We start from the raw sequence: 26517 nt of genomic DNA on the forward strand, positions 1-26517 counted from the left end.
TCTTACGTTCTTTTGATTTATGCGAATCGAATACCTAGAAAGAAGCCCAAAGACATACTGGATACATGAATTTGGTCAATTTTATGTCAACACGGTGTAATGTATACAGCAAACAGAATGGGGCCCACTGTTTTAAAATGCAAAACGTGTACTTCCAATGTACCTTTGTGTCCCATTCAACTTTATTTTCAATCTTCATATTGTCATTTCAAAGGGAGCGCCTTTTTGTTTGGTGCCTGGTTTGTTTTTATGCTAATCAAAGTTTCATATTCATGAGCAAAACTCTGACGTCATTCAAGGCAGAAACTTCAGTGTCACATCTGCTTCTTCTTTTTTGGGGGGGGGGGGTGCTTCAGCATAGATCAGTGATTCATTATTAGACAATGATAATAATTTCTGTACAAATTAATTAAGCAAAATGTTCGGTTTACAATTTGGAGAGAAAAACCCTAATCCAAAGAGTGTGCTCCTGAAGTGACATCACATCAACAGCGCCCTCAGTTGTCACGAAAAGCACGAAAAGCAGTTGTCAGGAAAAACATCAAATCTTGAAAATCAAACCACGAAAATTGTATAAGTTGTGCACACCAGCTAACTATGCATTCTTTCCGGCAAATGTACCCCCAAAACAAGTCAATTTTCTCACATGAAAAAAAGTCAAGAAACAAATTCTTTGAAGTCGTGTCATCACACCCCACCCCTAGATCTGCCACTAAAATCGGTGTAAACTTTAGATGTTTGGATAAGCTTTACGATTTGATAGTTCAAAGCTTAGTAACGATGTGCATTTTTATCTTGATGCACTTAAAAATAAAACGGGTAGATTTATGTTGGAGGCCTTTATAGTGTGTGATGAAATATCAAATAAGCGTGTTTCTTTTTAAGCCTTGGGAAGTTGTAATTCAATATGGTTATCTTTTAGTGACCAATCAAATGTCTGAACTTTTTGGCACATTCGCTAATTACGTGTAAATCAATAATTTCGGCAATTGGAACGGTTGTAAGAAATTTGTAGGCTGTGTCTTTTCAATAATCATTGAAATTGAAGAAGTTAAGAATTGATCTGTCTGGGCTCCTGCACCTTGCATGACTTTTCTGTGACTTTTCCATGACCGAATTATGAAAATCCATGACCAGGCTCATCAAAATGCAGAGAAAAGATTTAAGACTCGTTGCGTGAGAAATGCTTAACAAAACAAAGCGGTAAATGCATCTTGAAATCAAAATACTTATATCAGCGCAATTTGTCGCATTTTGTTTAAAATTCAAAATAAATTGGTCCCCACAAAATGCCATGCCTTTTCCATGACTGTTGTCATTTGCACAAATTCCCATGACTCTTCCAGGTCTGGAACACCTAAAAAAAAAATCATGCTTTTCCAGATTTTTTTCCAAGCCGCAGGTACCTCTTTTCAGACACTAGCACGTCGTATATTCTAGCAGTAGTAGCATAATTCAAGGCACTGAAATTGTATGATAAGGACAGGGTAGTGATAATGTGAATAACAAAAACACGGGTATAGTGGGTTTTTTCCCTTCCTTTTTATCAACTTTTCATAGCACAATTTGTAACTAAGTAGTTAATGAAATAATGTAAACTGCACACTTCAATATTATTTTATGAATGAATTTACAAATGAAACACTTTTCTTGCAACCTTGGGCATATGTAAATTGTGTAGCTTTTATTTAACTTTTTGTGAAGCTTTGAATACAAAATATACAATAAATATTGCAATCAAGAATGAAACGTCTGTACAGTTCTGCAAAGTTTGTCATTTAGGATTCAAACTCAACGGCAATCTGTGTAACTTTCCCCATTAAGCAGAGAGAATTTAAACAATGCAAAATTAACACCGAGCACAAATTATCTGTTCGAGTTCCAGAACTCAAAACCATCTTAATCTTGTGACTTTACATGTACAAGGCGAGTCAAAACAAAAGGAAACCCAAATGGCGCCCGCTATTATTTAAAAATAAAAATAGACGTTCTGCATGTAGCGCTTTCCATATGTAGGATGTAAAAACCCAATTAATAAGCTTTCTAAAACAAATCATTCAATCACTCATGTACTTTTTCACAGTTATGGACTTTTAAACACAAACACAGATTTATCATTTTGTTCACCGATCACAATAAGGGTAAGTGATATTTCAGCAAAACGAAAACAATTCACGTATCAAAAAAAAAAAACACATCAGAACACTTTGACAACCATGATACCTGGCACTTATCATAACATTTATTTAAAAACCTTCTGCTTCCAATGTTAAAACAACATGGTTTATGATGTCAATAGTGTATAGTCTTGCCCTGCCTTGTAAGTTGTACTTGGCTACTAGGAGAATATGGGATTATTCTGATATCGTTTTCACGGCACGTAATGATTTCATTTTACTTGTGATCCGTTTTCAACATTTTAAAACTGTATTTGCGTTCAAAATTACATAACTCAAAAAAGTACAGGAGTGGTTTGAATGATTCTTGTACTAAAAGAAAACTTATTAACTTGGCTTTCACATCCTAGATCTGGAAAGCGCTACATGCAGAACCTTTTTACAAAATAGGGGGCGCCATTTGGGTTTCCTTTTTTTTTTTACTCACCTTGTACATTGTCATATCTGGCTGATTGTACGAGCAAAAACGATAACAACACAAAATCATTTAGCAGCAAATCTTTCATGCAGAAACCAGGGCAAAAAATCAACTTGCAAACAAAATGTAAGAGTCACTGCAAATTCACACTCCAAATTACATACGAGCAAATTTTGATCGATGAATATGAACAACATGGAATGTTCTGATACAAATACGTTTTCCGACTTTTTTGTTAATTATTAATTAAAAATATGAATACTGTTGGTTGTGTTTCAAAGAGTATTGAAATGTATTCCAGCTATGAGATTGTGACCCAATTTCATGGCTCCGCTTGAGATACGGCGAATGATACCCAAATAAGTTTGGCTAACTACAGGGCGAGTCAAAAAAGAAAGTGACCTAATGAGAAAATAAATATTTAGAAAATATGTGGCTCACTCCATTAAAGGGAATGTACATCATTGACTTTTGCTGTAATTTTCAGAAAAGAACTATTTGGGGGGTTAATATAATAGATCAAATATTGTTACACTGACATGTTTGAAGTTTTGTGTTTGAAAATGCTGGAAAAACCAAGAAAAACAAAAATGTTCAAGTAGTCTGGTTCCCTGACTCCACTTAAGATGAAATGGATCAATGTATTGATGCCGGAAAATTGTAAGGTAAGGGAACCAGTCTAGCTGGCCTGCAGGCTGCACCCGTTCATGAAACATGTAACCAATAGCAAACAAAATTTGGACTGAAAAAAAATGGTAAATTTGGAGCAGTAGTTAAAAATAGTTAGGTTTCTCCAACGGTGGTTGGCCGACCACCGTTGGAAATGTATACAACAATACCATTTTCTTCAAAATGACTTCACACCATGTCATTTACCAACATCCTAGTAAGGTATTTTGTAAAAACTTAGTAGTTTTATTTTTCGATGTTTGCAAATGTTGTATTTTCCCTTTAAATAAATACAAGTGATCTGCGTCTATTTTAATACGAACGTCACAAAATTGAGCTGTCCACCAATGATCATTTACTGTTCAAATGCAATGAAACAAGGGCATTTTCCTGCCTTCATGAATGAACGAAAATGTGCACCCAAAAAACAGACAAAAAGCACTATCATTATTTCACACAAAAATCCTTGTATTCAAAACACATTTCAGTCTTTGACAGAAATTATAAAAATCTCATTTGCATCTGAATGCCTGTGTGTAATCTCTGTCTCTCACTCAGCTCAATAGCTTCCAATGGCATTCTGTGGACAGCTGTAAAAATGGATTCTTTCAGTAAAATACGCAAAACTTCTCATGGCATGGATCAATTTCGGTAATTCCTTGTTTCAAATGAGTGGAAGAACGTGCTCGTTTAATCTATGCTTTGTTGGTGTGTCAAATTTAATTGCTTTTTAGGGGGGGGGGGGGAAATGTTAATCCGTGTCCCTTTCTTTTTGACTCGCCCTGTATTGCAATAACTGATTTCTTAAAGGTAGCGTCCGTCATTTGTAATTTGTGCATTATGTTCTTTGAAGCAACAAAAGTGCTCAGAATCTAAAGAAGGGTACTGAACAACTAACCTGATGAAGTTTCAGCTCAGTGAATGCTGTATATTCCAAGAAAAATATATATATATTCTCGATTTCAAATCAAAAGTTGCCGAGTCATGTTTTGAATTGGGCCTGAATTCAGCATCCGAGACACATTCTCACTGAGCCGATTGCAGCTACGCAATGTCACGCGCTGAACCGACGAATTATAGCAACCCCGCGTGCGTGTGTGTCGTGTCAACGCTTGCGTGCGTTTTGCCAAATAAAAAAACGGAAATTTCTGACGCATCGTTGGAAAGGCCTTCTTTCGTTGATTTCTTCAAAACGACAGCTTGCCAGAAAGAATAATTTCACAGGGAGTTTAGTCCCATTACTATCTTTCAACCAAGTATGCTTTTCAACAATAATTACATCAGTTACTTTTTGGATAGCTGCAAATGATGGACTGTACCTTTAATGGCTAGCCTACATCCCGGTTGACAAGGAAATTCAGAAGGTGCATTTACGTATACCCAGTGCACAGAACCAATGAGTTTGGACTTATTAAAGCTATAGTCCATCATTTGCAGCCATCCGAAAAAGTAACTGGCGTATTATTGTTGAAAAACATACTTGGTTGAAAGATATTTAGTGGACTAAACTCCCTGTGAAATTAATCTTTCTGGCAAGCTATCATTTTGAAGTAATCAACGAAAGAAGGCCTTTCCAAAGGTGCGTCTTAAGATGCACTGTAGGAAAATTTAAATTAGTAGTTCATTTTGTTAATCGGCGCAGCGCGTGCAAGTATTGGCACGACACACAGGCCCGCGCGGTTGCTAAAATTCGTCAGATCAGTGCGCGACATCACGTATAGCTGCAATTCAAAACAATTCAAAACATGATTCAGCAACTTTTGATTTGAAATTGAGATCCTAGAATGCTGTTTTTCTCAGAATATACAACTGAAGCTGAGCTGAAACTTCATCAGGTTAGTTGTTCAGTATCCTTCATTAGATTTTGAACACTTTTGTTGCTTCAAACGAACAAAATGCACAAATTACAAATGATGGACTATATCTTTAAGGAGTCGGGCTGCGTCTGAATTTCTTGGCTGTTCCTGACATTAACACACGCATCTATGGAAAGTGGATTCGAGCACTTCCATATTCACTTAAATACTGAGTGCGGAATTCAGAAGTTAGCAGAACCGTGGAATTTGATCCAGGTATATTAAACTACTGGCCTCACTTTGGTCATTGCGCTTTAAACCAATTTTTTGGAAGGAAAAGTATTAATTATGTTTGTCTCTGTATGGAAAATCAGACTTCAACGACTTCGTCGGCAGTCACTATCTCTCCTCTTTCCAATTGCTCAACAACGGCTTGCATCTCTGTATCCATGACAACTTCCTCTTGCTGCTCATCGCTCTCAGGAACGACTGCTTCCATGGCCAGATCCTGCGTTGGGTCAGAGTTCACGAGGTCATGGGCCATCGTGCCATCAGTTGTCTCCATGGTTTGACTTTCCATCTCCGCGTTCGTCTCCTCCTCGGCATTTGGGTTCGTCATATGTTCGGTGGTCATGATGGGTATTGATATCGTGGACACCGTGCCGTCGACCTCCGTGCTTGTCATCTCTGTGGTGGCTGATATGGGGTCAGAGGTCATGACCGGGATGGAGATGGTTGAGGTCGTTGACCCGTTGACCTCGGTCATCATGTCTGGGCCCAGGTTCACCATGACGATACTGGTCTCACCATTCTCACCTTCTAATGTAGCCTTTAAAGGAGAGAAAATCAAAAAAGAAATTACAAATTTACTCGGAGTTTAAAATAGCATCCAAATGCTAAAACTTGGACCTTGTTTTACCCCCCTGCTATTCAAACAGTCACAGACAGTCAAAATGTCCATCCACTTCCCCTGCTACACTTGTAACACAAGCTAGTCACCAGCAGTCAGATCATATGCCTAGCAAGCACTGTGACTAGCCAAACTAGTCAACAGACCATGAAAGGACAAAGCAGACAAGTTGTGGTCACAGCTGGCTTATCAATCACCAGGAGTCAAAGCATAGCTGTATCAAGTTACATAAACAGTCAAAGCAGCCAGTCAATCCCGCTAAATGTAGGCTGGGAATTCTTAACTGTTGTAAACAGTCCCTTGTTTGATTTTGACTGAAAGGACTACTTGGCACAGAATGTATGTTTGCATATAGGAGGGCTAAAGACAAAAAGTATAGTGGCCACTACGCTGAAAGTTCAACAGGTTATAGTTGGTATGCACCCTACTCTAGATTTGGAACAGTTTTTGTTGCTTCATACGAAAAGAATGCAGTTGCGGAGTTTAGATTATGTCCATATGTCATACCACCGCACTGCAGCTGAAATGTAGAGGATGCATGCTTCACCAGCCAAGTGAACTCCGGAATGCATTACAGGGCTATATTTCTAACTTGAAAATTTTGGCTAATTGGATGAATTGGATGATGTGGTAGAGCAAGGGTTCAACGTATGTTCTTATCCTTACCTGCATTGTGGTAGTGCCATTGTTGATGCCCTCCGTGGGCTGGAAGACCACTTGGGCACCGCTGGCCGCTAACTGCTGCAGCATGAGCGCTGCCTGCTCGCTGCTGGTGGTCTGCATGATCTGGGCCTCGCCGCCAAGGGCCTGCTGCAGGAACGCCGCTGTGGTCTCGTCACCGTCGCCGCTCTGCAGCAGTATCTGGGTGGGCCCAACCTGCTGCTGCTGCTGCTGTTGCTGCTGCTGCTGGGAGTTCATGGCTTGGAAGACGGCCTCTTGCATGGCGGCCGTGGCCGAGTTGCTGGCGTCGCCTTGGACGTAGCTGATGGTGGATTGGGGGTTGGACTGGAACTGCAGCAGCTGTATGGGCTGCTCTTGAGTCTCCTCCTGCATTGCCTGGGTGATGAGGGATGATGCGGTCACCATGGTAACAATGATACTCGACATTCTGATATTGGCTAAGCCATCATTTATTCATTCTTCCCAATATGTGAGTGTAGGGACACGACCCTCTGATTCATATTTTCTAGCATGCAACTGAGAATTTAGAAAAAAAGAAGAAATTCCAAACCACACAAGATTTTGTACAGTATTCATGAGAAGTAAAAAACGAGGAAATCAGCGGATCCGAGGAAAAAGTTGCATGCCTGTGTATTTCTGCAATCAATCGAGAAGTCCTCCAGTGCTGTTTTTGTCTGGCTTGTGTTACTCATCCTATCCACTTGCACAAGTAGATGGACCACCAGCCCAGGCACATACCCGGGTCGGCCGTACCGCTACATGAGTATAATTAATCGCTGTGTTTTTCATTTTGGCACTGATCAAATGAGAAGGCTTCTGGTTTAGTAAAACAATTGCGGTTTGAAACCTATACCTTCTAGTAAGTATTAAATAATGAGACGTTATCCAGTCCATCACAAGTTTAACCTGATTCTATCACAAATAAATGAAATAAATGTTTCTACTACTACTAAATCAAATCACAAGTCAGGTCACAACGCAATCACAAGGCAATCCTATGTCAAATCACAGATCGTGTTACGAGTCAAACCATAAGTCAAATCACAAGTCAATCCTAAGTTAATATTCAAGTCAATCATAAGTCAAATCACATGTCAGATCAAAAGGCAATCACAAGTCTATCACAAGTCAAATCATGAGCCGGTCATAAGTCAAATCACAAGTCAATCATAAGTCAAATTACAATTCAATCATAAAGTCTAATAACACGTTAGGACACGAGTAACAGGGGGATGCATGATGAAAACGGAATGCCTTTTTTTGTAGTTCAATCAAGACTGGACAAGTTCGAATTCAGGCGTTTGAAACGAAATGCCTGAGGAAGCTGCTCTGCATCTCATACTTGGAGCATGAGACCAATGAGTTTGTGAGGAACAAGGCCGAGAGTCTTGTGGGTCCCCAAGAACCTCTTCTTGCCATCATGAAGCGACGGAAGCTGAAGTGGTTCGGCCACGTCACGCGGCATAACAGTTTTTGCAAGACCATCATGCAGGGCACTGTCGAGGGAGGACGCAGGTGAGGGCGCCAACGGAAGAGCTGGTTCGACAACGTAAAGGAATGGACAAATATGACTGTGTCGGAACTCCTAGTGCAGGCCGCTGACAGACCAGCATGGAGGAGGACTTCATCTTCTGCCCTCAGGTCCCCAAACGATGGCAACAGTCAAGGGAAACGAAACGTAACAAGACTGGACAACTTGTAAATTGCCTGGTGACTGACTATTGATCAAACTTTCAGGACTCGTGATGAATTTTGAGGATTTGACATGGTGCAATGACTTGATTACCACTTTGAGATTAGACCAAGCACTAACCTCTACAGCAGCCTGTTGTAGGATGTCTGTGCTGGGCGTGGCTACCTCTGTGATAGATGTAATAATGTGTTGACCTGACGAATCCGTCATTAGCTGCACAGGTGCCTGGTTCCCGTCCCCTTCCTAGGGAATAAATGCGGCACATAATATCAATCAGATTCTGGATATAGGCCATGAGCCCTCCAACGCTACTCTTCGTCCAAGAGTGGATTAGGACTTTTTTCTCCAAATGTACAGGGATGCCAGTGGGTTTCTGCTCCAAGGCCTGACAAATTTGACGTAGAAGAAGGCACGCATGCACGAAATGATTGCAATACACCATAACACATTGCAATACCAGTGAACACATTGCAATACAAGTCTACTTTGAACTTACAATTCATCAATTCGTGTGTTAAGTCTTAAACAAAGACTTATCATGTGTATTTGTTATTTTCACTAGTGTTGCGTGCACTTCCCTAAATACTCATCTGAAAATGATATTTTGCACATCAACCAAGGTACTATACTTTAAAATGCGTGTGTGTTGGGGACACGTTGTGGGGAAGTTTGCCTTTTTTATGTTCAGAAAAGGTTGTGGGGACTTTCAACTGTCCCCCAAATTTTTCATTCTCATCAAACCTTAAAAAATGGACTTTGGTCCCTGAAACTATAATGGAACAAAGTTGTGTATGTGTCCACTCCAAATATTTTGTTGGGAAATTATCAACCAACTTTTGAGTGGTTCTTACATGCAGAGATTCCAAGGCTGAAATGGCTTCCTCTGTCAGACGACCCTCAGCCAGCGCTGGGTCTGGCTCGATGATCACCACCACGTTCTGACCATGAACTTTGACCCCTTTCTCCATTGGCCATGGAACCTGTACCATAAGTAGAACAGTAAGTACTGGGTTCAATGGACTGCGTATGTGCATACATGTAAGTACCCCATCAACAACGACACTTGTAGAGAGAGATAGGACAGTCACTTGACTGCTATTGCTGCAGTGCGACTAGCGCACTGCAGTACATTGTATGGCGAGTAAGCAGATGCACTAGCTGATAACAAAAGCAACGGTTAAAGAAATCACATGACACTGTTGTTGAACTTTAGAGGTTCGATTTTGTGAACAGGTCTTTGTCTAAACCAAATGTTGGACTCTTACCTACACTCCAAATTGCACCTAGTAGCACCTCTAGCTGCACCCTTCGTGCACCCCAATTACCTGAAGTCACACTTCTAGTTTCCAGTTGCATTCCTACTTGCACCCCTATTTGCCCCGTTTACACTCTCACTTACATCAACTATTGCAAAAGTTTCCCCCCTTTGTTACCAGTCTTGGAGTCCATCACAAGTCCCCACAAGTCCATCACAAGTCCTTCAATCTCACGTCAAGTCACTAACTATTCAAATAAACTGTTACAAAAGCATTTTTGGTGTCATTGTTCATCCTGTTACTTGTGACTGGACTTGTGAAAGAACTTGTGATGGACGCGACTACAACACTGGTTGTTACCTAAGTTGTAGTCCTAGTACCACTACCCCTATTACATGTACACCTTTCCTCAACCAACTGCACCCCTTGTTGAGACCCTAGTTTTAACCCTATCTGCCCCCTTCTTACCCTGGCTTTACTCCTAGTTGTGCCCACACTTGCACCCCAGATTGCGCTCTAATTCCATCTCTAGTTATTTCTTAATTGCTCCTCTAGTTGAGTCCCTATTTGTAACTCCAGTTGACCCCTCTATGCCCAAAGTTACACCCTATTTGAGGCCCTTCCTTTTTTTGTTGCACGCCTAGTTGCATCCCTACCTACCCTGCGTTGCACACTTAGTTCTACCCCAATTTATATCTGTAGATGCAATCCTACTTTAACCCCTCCTTGGCCTGAGTTGTAACCTTAGTGGCACCTGTAGTTTCGCCCCTACTCCACTCCCTACCTTAATAGTGACAGTCTCTTCGATGGCTGGGCCTGGGATGAGCTTCTCCCCTCTCAGATGGTGTTTCTTCTCATGGCTCTTGAGGTAGTCACTGCGGGTGAAGCAGTTGCCGCAGAAGCGACAGCGGTACAGCTTGGCACCTGCAGCCAGAAATAATACAGAGCGTACAAATGCCCTAATGAGTGCATCTGTAATCTGTTTCAGACGCAGTGCGCTCTTATGTTCCATACGTGCTACATATTTCATGTTCCATATCTGCGAGTGGGATTACAAATTTATCTTTGAGCAAACTTGATGCAGAGTTAGGATTCAATACTTTCCAGCAGGCTCCAAATTTCCAAATACTGGTGGCCTGACAACAATTCTGCTCTCACCGGATAGGCTGGTTCCCGACCCACAATCAGTATCAATAATGTACAGACCAGGATCCAGTCTGCTCACAAGGCTGATCTGTTTGTGCCCTAACCCCCCCCCCCCAAAAAAAAGGGAAAAAAGCCCCAAAAAACCTCTATTTCCAGAGGGTTGCAGACACCCCCCCCCCAAAAAGAAGAATGCAAAAAAATGTTTTGGTTGGAATAAATCATGCAACTTGAACAATTTAGGACACAAAATCAGGACACAAAAGCCATCCCTTAACAGAGATACCGGTTAATACGACCTGCTGGTTTGTGATTGCCCAAAAGGTGGTCACATGACTGGAGTGGTTTATGTCACTACGCTGAATGAAGATGTCGCGATGACATCGACAGCTGCGTCGCTGCAATATTTTTGATTCCAAAAAGGTATCTAAATATTTCTTAACTTGAACAATAATTCAGACAAAAAAACCCTGAATTTGTTGATGAATACAGGGAACAAAACTTTAAATTTCAATGTTCCCCTCCCCACTGACTGGCTGTTACCTGTGTGGTAGATCAAATGACGCTTGAAGTCAATCACAGCAATGAAGCGTTTCTTGCAGCCCGGTTTAGGGCAGACGTATGGAAAATCGTTCTTGTGGCGTTTCTCGTGGTACGAGCGCGAACTCCTCCGGCTGAAGTGAGCCGGGCAGAAACGACATTGCAGCTTGATCTTGCCTCCTGTGTTCAAGAGAATCAAGAAGAACGTCATAGCACGAGTTGGGATATTCATGTGAAGGTTGCTTCATATTTGATGGGAATGATTCATACTCGATGTGAATGGTTCACACTTCATTCAAAATTCGCCAGAGTTGAAATGCGTTCAACTTTGCAAATGTGCAGTGCGAAAACTTGCCCTGAAGTCAGAAATTTGCATTCGCGTTCCCTTTCACGCCGAGTATAATAATAATAATCGGCATTTAAGAACGCTCTTATTAGTGAACTAAATTACAGCGCTTACAGTATTAGTATGAACAAGCCTGTTCTCTCTTAACTTTCTATGACACACCTGCACCTGATTCCATGCAATGTATGCTGTACACAGGATTTGCGTAGAATATTTGTTTGCAAAACTTGCAAAGCTGTCAAATTTCTTTAATCTGACCAACAAACTGTATCGAAAATGGTCAGAGTTTTGACAAAAAAGCAATTTCTTATATGGATTAACCTTAACACATTTGAAAATTTTAAAATTACTTTTGTCTTACTCTCTTTGGGAACGGGTCAACCCACATTTCAGTACCATCATAAACAAACCTGTGAATTTCTTGTATCAAGCTTTACAAGTTTGGCGGGGTTTTATGACAATCAAAATAAGTCAAGAAATCGACAAGAAATCCTGGAAGTGGCCGTTTCAAATCCTGCTTTTAGTAGATTTTCAAGATTAAACCACACCTTTTGAATTTTATGTTGGACAATGTTGGTAAGACTTTTCGAGTATCAATTTACAAGTGAAAAATTACCTTCGGTGTGTACTTCGATTCGATGGTCTTTCAGTTCAGGCCGTGACTTGTAGGCTTTACCACAGATGTCACACAGCTCGTTCTTCTCTGTGCTGTGTGTCTTCAAGTGCTCTCGCAGCTTGCCAATCTTCACCCACCGCTTGCCGCATATCTCACACTGGAAAGGCCGACTGTTAAAAATAAGTGACATAACAACAGAGAAAATGATTGAGATTGTATTTCTTGAATGGCTGATGCTTGTTGTTTACCACCAAGCGCACGAAGACTGAGTTAATGGAGTTGCTACGCAAAGGGTTGCTAAGCAACACTCAGAAAAATAAGCTTTTGGGGTTTCGTTTGTGCCTCATATCAAGCACAAAAAAAGTCGTTATTCCCATAACTTAAAGGGAATGTAATCTTTTTTAATTCATTCCTTGGAAATGCACCTCTGTGTCCCATTTAACCCTATTTTCTATTTTTCTGTTGCCATCTTCAAGAGTACGTTGGTGCCTTTTTGTTTTATATGCATTACAATAACATTTCCATATTTGTGAGCAAAAGTGTGATATCATTTCAGGCAGAAAACCCAATGTTACAAGCTTTTTCTGCACCGAAATGTGCGAGAATTTTGGACACTTTTGCTGTTGTAAATTTTCTTTTCTTTGATTCGCTGTTGTGTCAGTACATGCCAGTAAGCCAATAAGCGAACTCTTCTCACAAATATTTTCATTAAGCACATTTTCGGGTTAACAATTTGAACAGAAAACCCCTAAACTGAACAGCGTCTTCCTAAAATGACATCACAGCAACAGCGCCCTCAGTTGTCCGGAAAAGCATGGACATTTTTTTTGTGTAGGTGGATTTTTTAGTTCATTGCCTCAATCAAAAGTGAATAGTTTTTGGATAATTAGAAAAGTGGCTATTTCAAAAGTAAAACCTATTTTCAGGGTGAAAGTCAAAACTAAGATGAGAAAGAAACTGTGAGCTGGATGGTAGTAGGTTCTAGTCACTCCCGAGTATTACGTTTTTCCCAAAGCCCTGTGAGCGAACTGAGTACCTTGCCCCTGTGTGTCTGAGCTCATAATGGTAGTTCAATGCTGCCATGGTGGTATAGGCTTTGTAGCATTGGTCCACCGGACACTTGTAGATCCGACGTGGGTCAGTCATGTGATCTGTCTCAAGATGCTCTGCTCTTTCCTCTTAGAAAAGAAAAATATCAACGGTTACAATTAATGACAATTGTCAACTCAAGGCATTGTCATCAACTGATGTACTAAATAGCGGTTATGTGCTACACAGTTTCTGTTGCTATTTTTCCATTTTTTTTCTCTCTCCATTTTTCCATGGTTAATTAAGAGTAGTTTTTGTATGAAACAGTCATCCAATATTTGCATGTGTCCAAATTGGTCCAGTGTTAGTGTTCATTAAACAAAAATCTAATAAAATGGACGGTTCTGATTTGGCCATAAGCCCTGCGTCATCACAGTGATTCACTCAAAGTGCTTGTAACCGAGTTTTAAGGTATATAAGACCGGTTTGCTTTTAATTTATAGCAGACATCGTTCCATTGAGCTGTTCAATGTTTTGTGTCCACTGGTGCTGAAGAAACATGACAAAAAAACGCTGTCCATTTTCAACTGTTAAAGTGCAGCTCACGGAATCCGTTCTGCATAGAACCCATAGGTCACAGGGAGTGCCGGCTCTGTCATGGGAAAGTAATACATACATAAACCTAGCGTACCCGACGTAAGCATGAAGTTAACTAGTGGCTCATGGCCTGTAGTATTAAAGAAAACTGTTTGTCTCAGCGATGGTTAGGTCTCAGAAAAAGAGGAATTCTGTATCAGTACTTACAATGCATCATTGGTACTGATACAAAATTCCTCTTTACTTGAGAATGAAAGCATACCGGGCTCAATGATTTCAAAGGATGTTTCATACTATCATCTACTTTGGGCTATTTCGTAATATTTTGGCAGTTTGGTTTTTGAGCGTATGCAAATGATCCTACGTGCCTTTAACCCAGCTACCATAATCACCTAATTGTTCCATGGTTGAGATTCTAGAGGTAATTTTGGCACTACAGTAGAACGCCACTATAACAAACATGATGGGGTCCGTAAAAAAATGTTTGTCACAGTGGTCGTTCGTTATAGTGATAATGCATTATAATAGAATTTGCTATTTTGAAAGCCCAAGGGGATGTTCATTATAGCCAAATGTTTGTTATAGTGGTGTTCGTTATAGCAATGTTTTACTTTACTTTTGAGTCCTAGATGTTTCGGAGCATCAGCCAATGAAAGAAGCGCGTTTGGTTCATGAATATGTATGAGGTGAAATAAACTTGACAACTCAGGATCGCTGCTCTGCCCAGCCCGTCATCCGCCTACCTTTTGTGGGGAATGTGACCAAGCAGTCGTTTTCTGTGCACTGGTATCGCTGGTAATCTGGATGGAACTTCTCCGTGTGGTTCTCCAGGCCGATTTCTATCGAGAAACTCTTCTCGCAGAATTTGCACTTGATTTGGACCGGCCCCTTGGGCAAGGGTTCTGTAGTAGACAAGAAGGGGCAATTATTAGGGACAGTAGCGCATACTCCTTGGAGGGAGAAAATGCAAAACGTTATTAAAGGCAATATACACAACATTTGCAAACATCAAAAAACAAAAGTACCAAATTATATGAAATACCTTTATACTGGACTGTTAGTGAATAATAGTCTCATGCATCCTGTGGAATCATGGCACCTGGTGTGCTGTCGTTTTCAAGAAAAGTGGAATTTGTTTTATCAATTTCTAACGATGGTCAGCTGACCATCGTTGGAAATTGATAAAAACAATTCCACAAAACTGACTTTTTTTGTGCTAATACTGCCCCAATTCACAAAATTTAATTTGTCCACATTTTGTTTGCAATCGGTTACACGTGTCAACAGGTGTAAGCCTTTAGTCTGGTTACCTGACTATCTATAAACTGCTCAGTTTTGTCTGAAGTAGGGTTGGGGCACCAGACTAAAAAAACAACAATTTTTTCTTGGTTTTCCCAGCATTTATGAACACATAACTGTAAACAGGTAAGTATATTAACAGTTGCTATGTAACACTAACCCCCAAATCCATCAATTCCTGGAAATTACAGCAAAAGCAAACGTTGTATATTGCCTTTAATATTGAAGGACCGGCAGAGCATTGTGCCAACACATAGGTGCAGCCCTCCCAAGCAACAATAGGGGTTTGCATGCTTCACATTGCCAGTACTCTATGACATATGCATATGGTCTGTAGCTGCCTGAGTTGCAGTGGATTGAAATTTTAAGAAAAAATTTGTAAAAAATGTTACAAGCGATCAGACAACATGCAAACTGGTATTCTGTGTGTGTGAAATGTTGGACAACTGAAGCATTGTACTGTTTACAGGTGAGTTTGTCTTACATTCATTATGTGGACTTGTAAACAAAATAAGTCCACATAATGCAGGTTGTGTTGACGTTATGTGGACTAAGCGGTGTCCACATAACGTTTTGCCCTCTCTGGAAAACAGGTTCAGAGGCATTTTTGGGTTAGGTTTATTCGTGGCAAAATGAAGAAAAACACTAAAGGGAATCATAGAAAAAAATTGGGGTTGAAAGAGTTTTCACAGTTTAAGTAAAGTTTTTTTTTTTTGTACCAAGTTTTCTTAACTACACGAAAACAAAGGAATGTCCACATAGCGTATGCCAAACAAACGTGTGTGATTATGCAGCAGTGTGACTGACATGTGATTGGTTTGTGATTGACTTGTGACTGACTTGTGATTGTTTGTGATTGACTTGTGATTGGTTTGTGATTGACTTGTGACTGACTTGTGATTGGTTTGTGATTGACTTGTGATTGGTTTGTGATTGACTTGTGACTGACTTGTGATTGGTTTGTGATTGACTTGTGACTGACTTGTGATTGGTTTGTGATTGACTTGTGACTGACTTGTGATTGGTTTGTAATTGACTTGTGACTGACTTGTGATCGGTTTGTGATTGACTTGTGACTGACTTGTGATTGGTTTGTGATTGACTTGTGATTGGTTTGTGATTGGTTTGTGATTGACTTGTGACTGACTTGTGATTGGTTTGTGATTGACTTGTGACTGGTTTGTAATTGTTTGTGACCGACTTTGGATTGACTTGTGATTGACTTCCGATTCACCGGAGACTGATTTCTGACTGACTTGGGATTGACTGATGATTTTTGAATTGTGATGGACTTGTGATGGGCTGTTGACCGATTTGTGTATTGACTTGAGATTTACTTTGAAATGGAATTTGAGTCGACTTGACTCAAACTCTGGCAATCATCGAGACATATCACCTTCAGCAGCTGCTCTTCGCCTGTGTCTCTCCATATGGATGGGGGAACGGAAGGCCTTCTTGCAGGCGTCGCACCGAAACTTCTCCGACAGGACCTGGTCCCGCTTCCCCAGTTGATGAACCTCCTCCATATGCCAGGTGTGCTCCGTCAGATAACGGAAGGCCATGTCGCACAGGTTGCAGACCAGGTATGTCAGTCCAGGCTGGGAGTGCTGTTCTATGTGGAAGTCGAACCAGCTCTTGGTGGGGAAGACTTTCTGGCAGGTCTCACAGGAGAAGGGGAACCTTTCTGGGTCTGGCACGGTGGGAATACACTCATCCTTGACCTGTTGTTTAAAGGACGGGTTTAAAAAACATTACTTGGGTATTCAAACTAGCGATTATTGTGGTGGTAATTCAGTTCCATTTTGGGGTTGATAAATGTAAAACAACAGAGTGAAAATGAGGAATTCCTTTGTGATTAACTGAAACTATAAACAAACAAGGAACTATTATTTATTTGAAAAAATGTTTGTCTAGTTGAGGGCCTACCTGTTTTGCTGGTTGATGGTCTACATCATTGTCGTCATCATTAAAGCGTCGGCGTTTCCGGCGGCGCTTCCGACCTCGCTTCTTGCGTTGGATTGGCGGGCGGCCATCCTTTCGTGGTCGACCGCGTGGCCGCTTGACTGGCAGCGGTAACGCTGCGGATGCAGCTGCGGCTGCTGCTTCCTCAGATCCAATCTCTTGAAGGAGCGGATTCAGGATCATTGGCTCTCCCTCCGTTCCGTCGGCCAGGACACTATCATTCTCCTCTCTGTCGGCAGCTTCCATCCCGGCGATTAGTTGGTCGACGGCTTCTCCGAGCTGTTGAACGTTTTCCTCTCCTTCCCCCTCCCCCTCTCCCTCCGCCTCATCAGCTTCGCCATCATCTGCCTCCAGTAGGACCCCGATGTCTTCTGCATCCTTGCCTTCCTCTACATCCTCACTCGTTGGCTCCTTCTCTTCTTCATCATCTGTGTTTTCTTCACCTACAATAAGGAAACAATTTTCGCCACAAATGTTTACACTCTCAGAAATTTATGAGAGGACTATTCTGCATTGACTTCGCCATGAGTCAGCAACTTCCCAAGCTTTCCAAATTTCTATACAGAAACACCTATGTGCACATATTGATATTTATCGATGTCAAAACAAGATGCCAAACTACCTCAAATCCATAATTGTAGCCCAAGAGCAGTTTTTTTAACAAAAATAAAATATGTTTTACCACATTCCATCTCTTTGGCACACCACTCAAATGAAAGGTCTTGTTGTCCCCTTTTATATGATACCACATTTGAGGCTGTGATGCTTGGAGTTCTGAAGATTTCAGACTTTTCAGCCATGCCTACTTTCACATGAAGTTGCCCCTACTCCAATGATCTGTGACAAAGGCAATCCTTTATCATGGTTCATTCCCTGTTACTTTCACGGACTTGTGAACTGACTTGTGATTAACTTGTGACTGGACATGTGATAGAATTGACCTATTATTGCCATTTGCGAGTAAGCGATGCCCCTTAGACAACCTTATTGTCTCCGATTTTGGGCGTTCCGTGTTCATTTGTATATCATAAAATTGGACAACATTCAGCATTTACGCGATTCTACTGCGATGGGTTAATTGTGAGGGACTTTACTGCAACATCGCCAAAAGTTGACCTCACCTTCAGAAGACTCAGTAAGTAGATCTTCCTCCTTCAGAACCCCACATTTGCCCCTGTGCCTCATGAACAGCACCCCGGAGGTGAATTTCTCGCCGCATTCCACGCAGCGCCTGCTGCGGTCACGGGTGGATACCCTGCGTACACGCTCATCCAACTGTGGCAAAACAAAATGATACAGAACATGATTTAAAAGCTTCCAGGAAAAAAGTTTACAAGGACGCACATTTTTGTGTGGCCTGGATCAAAAGGAGGTGAATCATTTTTTATTCATACAATATTTATATTTTTAAATTTTGAATCAAATTATCTTGGAAAAGTCTTTTAATGACAAGTCATCGCAGATCAATCATAGGTCATCTAGCATGAAATATAAGCTATACAGTTTTTTCCAATAAACTGCCAATAAGGCATTTATCCCCATCACTTATGACCCGACTTTGTGATTTGATTTGCAAAGTTGTGATTGATTTTGCTTGACAAGATTAATACAATTCTGTAAAGTGCCAGCGCTGATTTTCAAAACAATTAAGATTCTTGCCAAGACAAAGTGTCCACCAATGTTATGAGATTTGATCCGCTTAGCCACGATTGCTTCATTTCTACTATGCTTTTACCAAATGTGATGCGATCAAGCTAAATGAGTCATTTGTCGGGAATTTTCATTTTGAGATTCAGGCCAAAATAGGGCCACTTCATCACATCACTTCATCACATGTCTTGGTGTTCCGACTTCCATAATTTTCGAACTAAAGATGGTATCACCATGCGGATTTCACAGCAGTAATGCTGAGATTGTGCTCTTTTCAAATCTGTACAAAAAAATTGACCAGGGTCAACAAACGACTTATTTAGCTTGATCGCCTCACAAATACCTCTGAACATTTCGGCATGTTAACCCACTTCATTTCGTCGTACGCCATTTCAGTTATCCTTCTCAAGGATTGTTAATATTAAATTCATGCAGATGTGAGGAGAAATCAAGAAACATTGCCGGCAAAGATTACCAGAGTAGAAACTGTTAACAAATTTCGGAAACTTCGCATTTTGCGTCCTTGCCATCTGTCACAAATTTCAAAATTTGCAATTATGTCAATTCTTTTGGCCGTGTATGAACCGGCCTTAACAACATCCAGGCCTGACCATTTATTCCCACCTCTTTCTGTTTTTGTTCTTCGCGGGCCTGAAGCTCTTCTGGTGTTAACTGTTTTCTGGGCTTTCTGCCCCTCTTCTTTCCAGGAAGAGGGGGCTTGTACACTGACTCATCTGCTTCCTCGGTCGGTTTTTCAGAACGCCAGCCTCGGAGAACATACTCAACTCCTTCTGAAACATCTTTGGTCATCTATTCATACAAAAAGTGAAACTTAAAAGTTAGGTTTACAAAAAAATATGTAGCTAGGATTGGAACTTGTAACCACTAGAACACAGTACTGGTGCACTGCCAATTGAGCAAACCAGCACTGTGTTAGCAGTCTCGCATTTCATCTTGCACTAGTCAGAAGCCATTTGAAAAAAATGAATACATGTAGATGTTTTCATTTATATTGACTTGGGTTGGTTGAGTAGGGCTGGGTTGGAGTGGGTTCTGTTGAGTTGGGTTAGGTTGGGTTGGGCCAAGTTGGGATGGGTTGGACTGGGTTTGGTTGGGTTGAGTTGAGATAAGTTGCTGTTGGGTAGGGCTAGGCTCGGCTTGGCTGGGTTGGGTCGGGTTGGGCTGGGTTGGGTTGGGCTGGGTTGGGCTGGGTTGGGTTGGGCTGGGTTGGGTTGGGTTGGGCTGGGCTGGGCTGGGCTGGGCTGGGCTGGGCTGGGTTGGGCTGGGTTGGGTTGGGTTGGGCTGGGTTGGGTCGGGTCGGGCTGGGTTGGGCTGGGCTGGGCTGGGCTGGGCTGGGCTGGGCTGGGTTGGGTTGGGTTGGGCTGGGCTGGGTTGGGTTGGGCTGGGCTGGGCTGGGCTGGGCTGGGTTGGGCTGGGTTGGGTTGGGTTGGGTTGGGTTGGGTTGGGTTGGGTTGGGTTGGGTTGGGTTGGGTTGGGCTGGGCTGGGCTGGGCTGGGCTGGGCTGGGCTGGGTTGGGTTGGGTTGGGCTGGGCTGGGCTGGGCTGGGCTGGGCTGGGCTGGGCTGGGCTGGGCTGGGCTGGGTTGGGTTGGGTTGGGCTGGGCTGGGCTGGGCTGGGCTGGGCTGGGTTGGGCTGGGTTGGGTTGGGCTGGGATTGGTTTTGTTGGGCTGGGTTTGGTTGAGCTGGTATGGAATGGGTTGAATTGGTTTGGGCTAGGTTGTCTTGGGTTGGGATGGGTGGGCTTTGGTTGAGTTCGGATGGGTAGGGCTTTGTTGGGTTGGGTTGGGCTGGGCTGGGTTGTGGGTGTTGGGTTGTGTTGGGTTGAGTTGGGTTGGGCTGGGCTGGGATTGGTTTGATTGAACTGTGTTTGGTTGAGCTGGTATGGGTTGGGTTGAATTGGTTTGAGCTAGGTTGTTTTAGGTTGGGTCAAGTGAAATTGGGATACTTTTGGTTTGGTTTGGTTTGGTCAGACTTGGATGGACCAGGTTGAATTGGGGTTTGGATGGGTGGGGTTGGGTTGAGTTGGGTTGGAAAAATGTGGTATAGGTTACGTTAGGATGCGGAAGATTGAGTTTGGTTGGGTCCAAGTGAGATGGGTTGGTTAGGGTTGGGAAATGGTTGGTTTGTTTTAGGTTGGGCGAAAGGGTGGTTTGGGTTGGATTTGGTCAGGTCGGTTTGGTTGAATGAATTGAGCTGGGTTGGGTTGAATTTGGTTCAGCTGTGTTGCTTTGGATTGGGTTTAGCTGGGTTGGTTGGATAGAGTTCAGCTTGCTCAGTTGGGTCGGATTGGGTTCAGCGCAGCGGGGTTGGGTTGGATTGCATTCAGCTGGGTTGGTTGGATTGGGTTCAGCTGGGTTGGTTGGATAGGGTTCAGCTGGGATGGGTTGGATTGGGTTAAGCTGGGTTGGTTGGGTTGGGTTCAGCTCGATTGGGTTGGATTGGGTTCATGTGGGGTGAGTTGGATTGGGTTCAGCCGGGTTGGGTTGGATTAGGTTCAGCTCGGTTGGGTTGGATTGGGTTCAGCTCGGTTGGGTTGGATTAGGTTCAGCTCGGTTGGGTTGGATTAGGTTCAGCTCGGTTGGGTTGGATTGGGTTCAGCTCGGTTGGGTTGGATTGGGTTCAGCTTGGGTGGGTTGGATTGGGTTCAGCTGGGTTGGGTTGGATTGGATTCAGCTGGGTTGGGTTGGGTTGGGTTCAGCTGGGTTGGGTTGGGTTGGGTTCAGCTGGGTCGGGTTGGATTGGGTTGAGCTGGGCTGGGTTGGATTGGGTTCAGCTGGGTTGGACTGGATTGGGTTCAGCTGGGTTGGGTTGGATTGGGTTGAGCTGGGCTGGGTTGGATTGGGTTCAGCTGGGTTGGACTGGATTGGGTTCAGCTGGGATGGGTTGGATTGGGTTCAGCTGGGTTGGGTTGGATTGGGTTCAGCTGGGTTGGGTTGGATTGGGTTCTGCAGCAGGGTTGGGTTGGATTGGGTTCAGCTAGGCTGGGTTGGATTGGGTTCAGCTGGGTTAAAGATGAATTGGGATAGGAATTGTTAGGCTGAGTTACTGGATGAAGTTGTTTGTCATATACATATTATCTCTCTATAAAACCTGGTTTCAAATCCCTATTGTCAAGACCCTGTACCTCAAAGAAATACCGGAAGCCAACTTGCACAAGGGTGATGTTACACTCATCTTCTTCCTTGGTGATTTTGATGAAGTGAAGCCAGCGTGGCAGGTTAGGATCCTGGCTGGAGAGAATGTAGGTCTTATCGTTCTCATCTTTAGGATAGATCTGCAAATCAGGAAAATTCAAATTGTGTCACTATGAGGACCAGAAGCGATGAGAAGTCTGCAGACTCTATGCTGAATTCTGCAGAATTTTGAAGTTCACCAAGGACTGGCCAGTTATGCTACACCCATTAGTGAAGATTACAGGTGGACCGCATTTGGTATTTCTATTTCCCTGCCACCCATGTGCATCTCTGTCAAGATTCACTGATGAGGGACTGTTAGGTCTTTGGAGTCTGCATGCGGTTCCTACCCTGTTGACTTGGATGACAATGTAAGACAAAGCAAATCGGCTAACTAACTAGCATGCCCATGTACTCCGTGCACTAGGAGCTCCTTTTACAGTGACATAGAGAGTTTACAGCTAGACTACTGGCTGCTCTACACTAAGCATTTGTACACACATTAAATAGGAAATGTGCAGACCAGTGCCTGCCTGCATTGTGTCCTGCACCTGGAACTCTCGTGAGTGGTCACTATAAAGTACCATTTACTGTGCATGCGCAGAGTCCAAAGACCATGCTGTACACACGCCTCTGCCCAGTAATGATGGTAGCATAATGTGCTGGCTTTGCAGGAAGGGGCTTAGCATCCAGCGGGGTTCAGGTCCGGTGGGTGGGGCCTACTAGATTTGGATAAGGCACCCTAAGGATGCTCCTAGGGTTAGATGGGATATCCTAAGGGTTGGGCCTCCTAGATTGGGATAAGGTACTTAAGGAGGGGCCTCCTTGGGCAGGATGAGGCATCCTTAGGGGAAGGCCTCCTAGATTCGGATAAGGTACTCTGAGGATGGGCGTGGCTCCTAGGGCAGGATGGGAAATCCTAAGGGTTGGGCCTCCTAGATAGGGGTAAGGTCCTCAAGGAGGGGCCTCCTAGGGCTGGATGCGGCATCCTTAGGGTTGGACCTCCTAGATAGGGGTAAGGTCCTCAAGGAGGGGCCTCCTAAGGCGGGATGAGGCATCCTTATAGTTGAGCCTCCTACAATCGGATAATGCACTCCAAGGATGGACAGGGCTCCTAGGGCAGGATGGGACATCTTAGGGGTTTGACATCATTGATTAGGGCAAGACACCATCACGATCCTCCTAGGGCAGAATGAGGCATCCTTAGGGTTTGGCCCACTAGATTGGGATAAGGCACCCTAAGGATGGATGGGGCATCCTAGGATGCATCCTAAGTCTTGGGCTTCCCATATTGGGAAGGACCTCCTGGGGCTGATCGGACATCCTAAGGATTGGGCCTCCTAGAGTGTGGTAAGGTAGCATGAGGATAGGGTGGGATGGGACATCCTAAGGATTGGGCCTCCTGGACTAGCCTGGGGATGGGCACCAGGTGGTTTTGGTCTGGATAGGACATTCTCTGAGAGGTGAGGCATCCTGGGGTTTGGGTGATGGGACATCCTGGAGGTGGGACACCTGGATGGGGTGCGACAACCTCAGGGTGGCAGGTTGGAAAATCCTTTTGAGTTGGGCGTCCTTGGAAGAGGTAGAGCCACATTTATGTACATTGTAAACAAAAGAGCTTGTTCTTTCTTAATTTACCTTCCAGGCGCCAAATGGGACATCATCGTCAATGTCTACCGACCTCAATCTGCCTTTGTAGGGTCCAAAGCGATGACCTTTTTGCAGTGCTTGCTTCGTAACGACAGTGACTGCTGCATCTGAAGTGAATGAATGAAACATGATTTTAAACTGTGTTTATCTAGGCTTGTTTATGAACATATTTTATCATTACATAAGGCGAAGTAAACAAAAAAACAAGTTTCTCGTCCCCGCCCGCTTCCTTTTTGGAGGCCGCCTGGATTTTTTTATTATTTTTTATTTTTGAAAAATGTAGTAGAAACACACCGAAAAAGTCTACAAATTCATTGGAAAATAAATACCAATACCAATACAACTCTAAATGACACTGTAAATATGTTCAGTTCTCTTGTCCAACTTGTCTTTCATCTTTAAAAGTGTCTTGAACAGTGGAACACCAACAGTTGCAGGAAATTTTGAAAAGGCGGTCATCTTGAAAAAAATAAAATAAAAAATAAAAAGCCCCGCTTCCTCCCTTTTTTCAAAAACCCCGGACAAGAAACTATTTTTTTTTTTACTCGGCCTAACAGCAGTCAACGGTTACAAAATGTAGTATTCAATGTATCTTTTGGTGCAAAAATGATGAATTTGTTTAAAACTTGTCAAAATATATTGACTGACACAGAAAACAATATATATGGGAAGAAGAAAAGCCCTATTCAAATATAAGGGAATTAAAACTAATATCAGACTACAACAGATATTTCTTTTTAAAAACGTTAGAATTCAGTTTAATACTGTACTGATGAGCTGTGTCTCCAAATGTTAACAATTACACAATCAATAGAATAAAATGGCACATCCATATCCTCTCAAAGTATGGTACATATAATGATATATGTACCAAATATTTTCCAATTTACAGTTCATAGGAGCTAGCAGTCACATGAAGTGTGATTTTGGACCATCGCATGTATGAGTTTGACAAAATTGTTGCAGAAAAAAAATGGTTTTAAGCTGCATGGATAAAAACAAAATGTATTTCTTTTGACAACTTAAAGATGTACTATCAATGTTAAATTCAAAAAAGTTTGGAAATAACATTCATTTTCCACTATCATGACTATGTAAAAGACAGCGTTGAAATTTAACGTTTAACATCCAAAAAAACTTCACACGTGAACAAATCTTTTAAGATATATTGCTGGCTTTTTTCAGAAATGTACCAGTCATTCACTTTTAATTGAAACAAAAGAAATTATTCAACTATTAGTTTTTTGGGTGCATACCTATGTTCCCCAATACCGATGTTCCCCAAAATCCTTACCATAACCCTAACCCAAACCCTAACCCTAACCCTAATCCTAAGGATTTCGGGGAACATCGGTATTGGGGAACATAGGTATTGGGGAACATCAGGTAGACCCCGTTTTTGGGGGAAAAACATTTCCAAATTATTTGCGGCTGGACAATAAATAATTTCTCCCAGGGTAGACTGGCATCCGGCCCCTACCCCAGCAGAATCGCGGTAATTAATGTAGGGACCAGAAACCAATGGATCTGTTTGTGTGCAAAATTGATCAAAGCCTCTTTTTAATATGAGGGTTTCACAGACACTTAATTAGGGCCTAATAGTAACGGTCGTCTAATCTCGCCGGGTCAAATCACCAAGATGGTTGAGTCCGTCACAACAATTAAGTACACCAACAAATAGGCTTGCTTAAGGATCAGAAAATACATTCTTCAAAGAAGTCAGTGTTTTATTCAAGTGCTACCAAAAAGGCAAAAGTCCCCCAATAAAAAGACTAAAAGTTCCTAATAACAATCAAGGAATGCCTATAAAGTGCCTAAAAAAATTAGAGAGCAATCAAACATGTATAAATCATCATAAATTTTAAGTACAAACTGTATTCTTTTATGCCTTGAGATGAAATAAAGTAAAGTAAAACTTTAAAAAAAACTTAAAAAAAAACACGGCGAGCATGTACCGGTAATTAAAATTGTTTAAATTTCTTTACTTTCACGTTTTTTAATCAAATTGTTCTTTTATATTTAAGTAGATTTATTACTTCATGCATTGCAATTATGTATGCATTAAAAAAAAAGTCAGGTAGGAAAAAGGAGGTGGGTGGTGATCAGAAATTGGTTTATTTTTTTACTTGGCCTTAAACTCTATGGAAAGTATGGGTATTTTTGAAACGTCGGCTTCATCTCCAGTTCACGATCAGAATGTTTTAACTTCGGGAATCCGGCTTGGTATTTTCAGTTTTGGTGCACATTCAGCTTCAGAAATCAAATCCTAGATACTATAATAAAGTTTAGTATGAGGCCAGAGGTCAGAGGACCTTGATATAAGCCTACATGTCCGTTCTAAATGATTCTGCCAAAGCAAAAGATGCAGCCGAAACGAAGCCGGGATTTCGCTATTCGGGGGTAACAAACAAATCGCTCCTGGAAGATACCTCCCACTGTAAAATGAACAGCCAAATAAAGGACAACGGCGGCGCGAACGAGGATGGCGTCATTTTGCAACGAAATAATTTTTTAGTGGGACGAGCCTGTCAATGAAAGCTTCAAAAATGGAATTTTTGTCCATTATAGACCCCATTTCTAATAACAACTGCTTCAGCACATTTTATTTATTTCGGATACAGTTTTTGTTTCACTTAATTCTTGTCATAATCAAACAATTTTGATTAAAATTTTAAGAGAAAACGTAACGAAACGCTCACCTTGCGAAGCCATTTCCAGGTTTACCCACAATGCACTAGCGAGGCTTTACTATTTTTAAACGTGTATATCGTTCCTCGATGTTTGTTTGCAATCTGAACGCTAATTGCGTTTGTATTTTCCCGGTTTACTGAAAAATGTAGACATGAAGGTTGTAATTGAGATAAAAATCTGATAGTATTGTCAACTTAATTT

The 26517-nt window shown here is 42.1% G+C and overlaps 1 protein-coding gene across 1 annotated transcript; it reads right to left on the minus strand.

Moving 5' to 3' along the window:
* Window positions 1–5129: 5129 nt before the first annotated feature.
* On the minus strand, window positions 5130–26515 carry LOC119732010. Its single transcript, XM_038205359.1, has 16 exons — window positions 26325–26515; window positions 23614–23732; window positions 21927–22076; window positions 19407–19592; window positions 18254–18407; window positions 17097–17575; window positions 16567–16891; window positions 14615–14773; window positions 13282–13423; window positions 12246–12415; window positions 11287–11463; window positions 10385–10524; window positions 9196–9324; window positions 8465–8587; window positions 6637–7026; window positions 5130–5889 (listed from the first exon to the last, which is right to left on the minus strand). Exons 1-16 carry the CDS (start codon window positions 26335–26337, stop codon window positions 5431–5433), a joined length of 3315 nt encoding a protein of 1104 aa, XP_038061287.1. The 5' UTR covers window positions 26338–26515; the 3' UTR covers window positions 5130–5430.
* Window positions 26516–26517: the final 2 nt, after the last annotated feature.

The sequence above is a fragment of the Patiria miniata genome, unplaced genomic scaffold (genome assembly GCF_015706575.1).
Source record: "Patiria miniata isolate m_02_andy unplaced genomic scaffold, ASM1570657v1 HiC_scaffold_24, whole genome shotgun sequence".
Classification (NCBI taxonomy): domain Eukaryota; kingdom Metazoa; phylum Echinodermata; class Asteroidea; order Valvatida; family Asterinidae; genus Patiria; species Patiria miniata.

Excerpts from the sequence above, each read along its gene's own strand:
- LOC119732010 (XM_038205359.1), bottom strand. Across the intron at positions 16,892-17,096 it reads ACCATCAACCAGCAAAACAG|GTCAAGGATGAGTGTATTCC; the intron begins GTAGGCCCTCAA and ends TTTAAACAACAG. Across the intron at positions 8,588-9,195 it reads CAGCCTTGGAATCTCTGCAT|GAAGGGGACGGGAACCAGGC; the intron begins GTAAGAACCACT and ends TTTATTCCCTAG.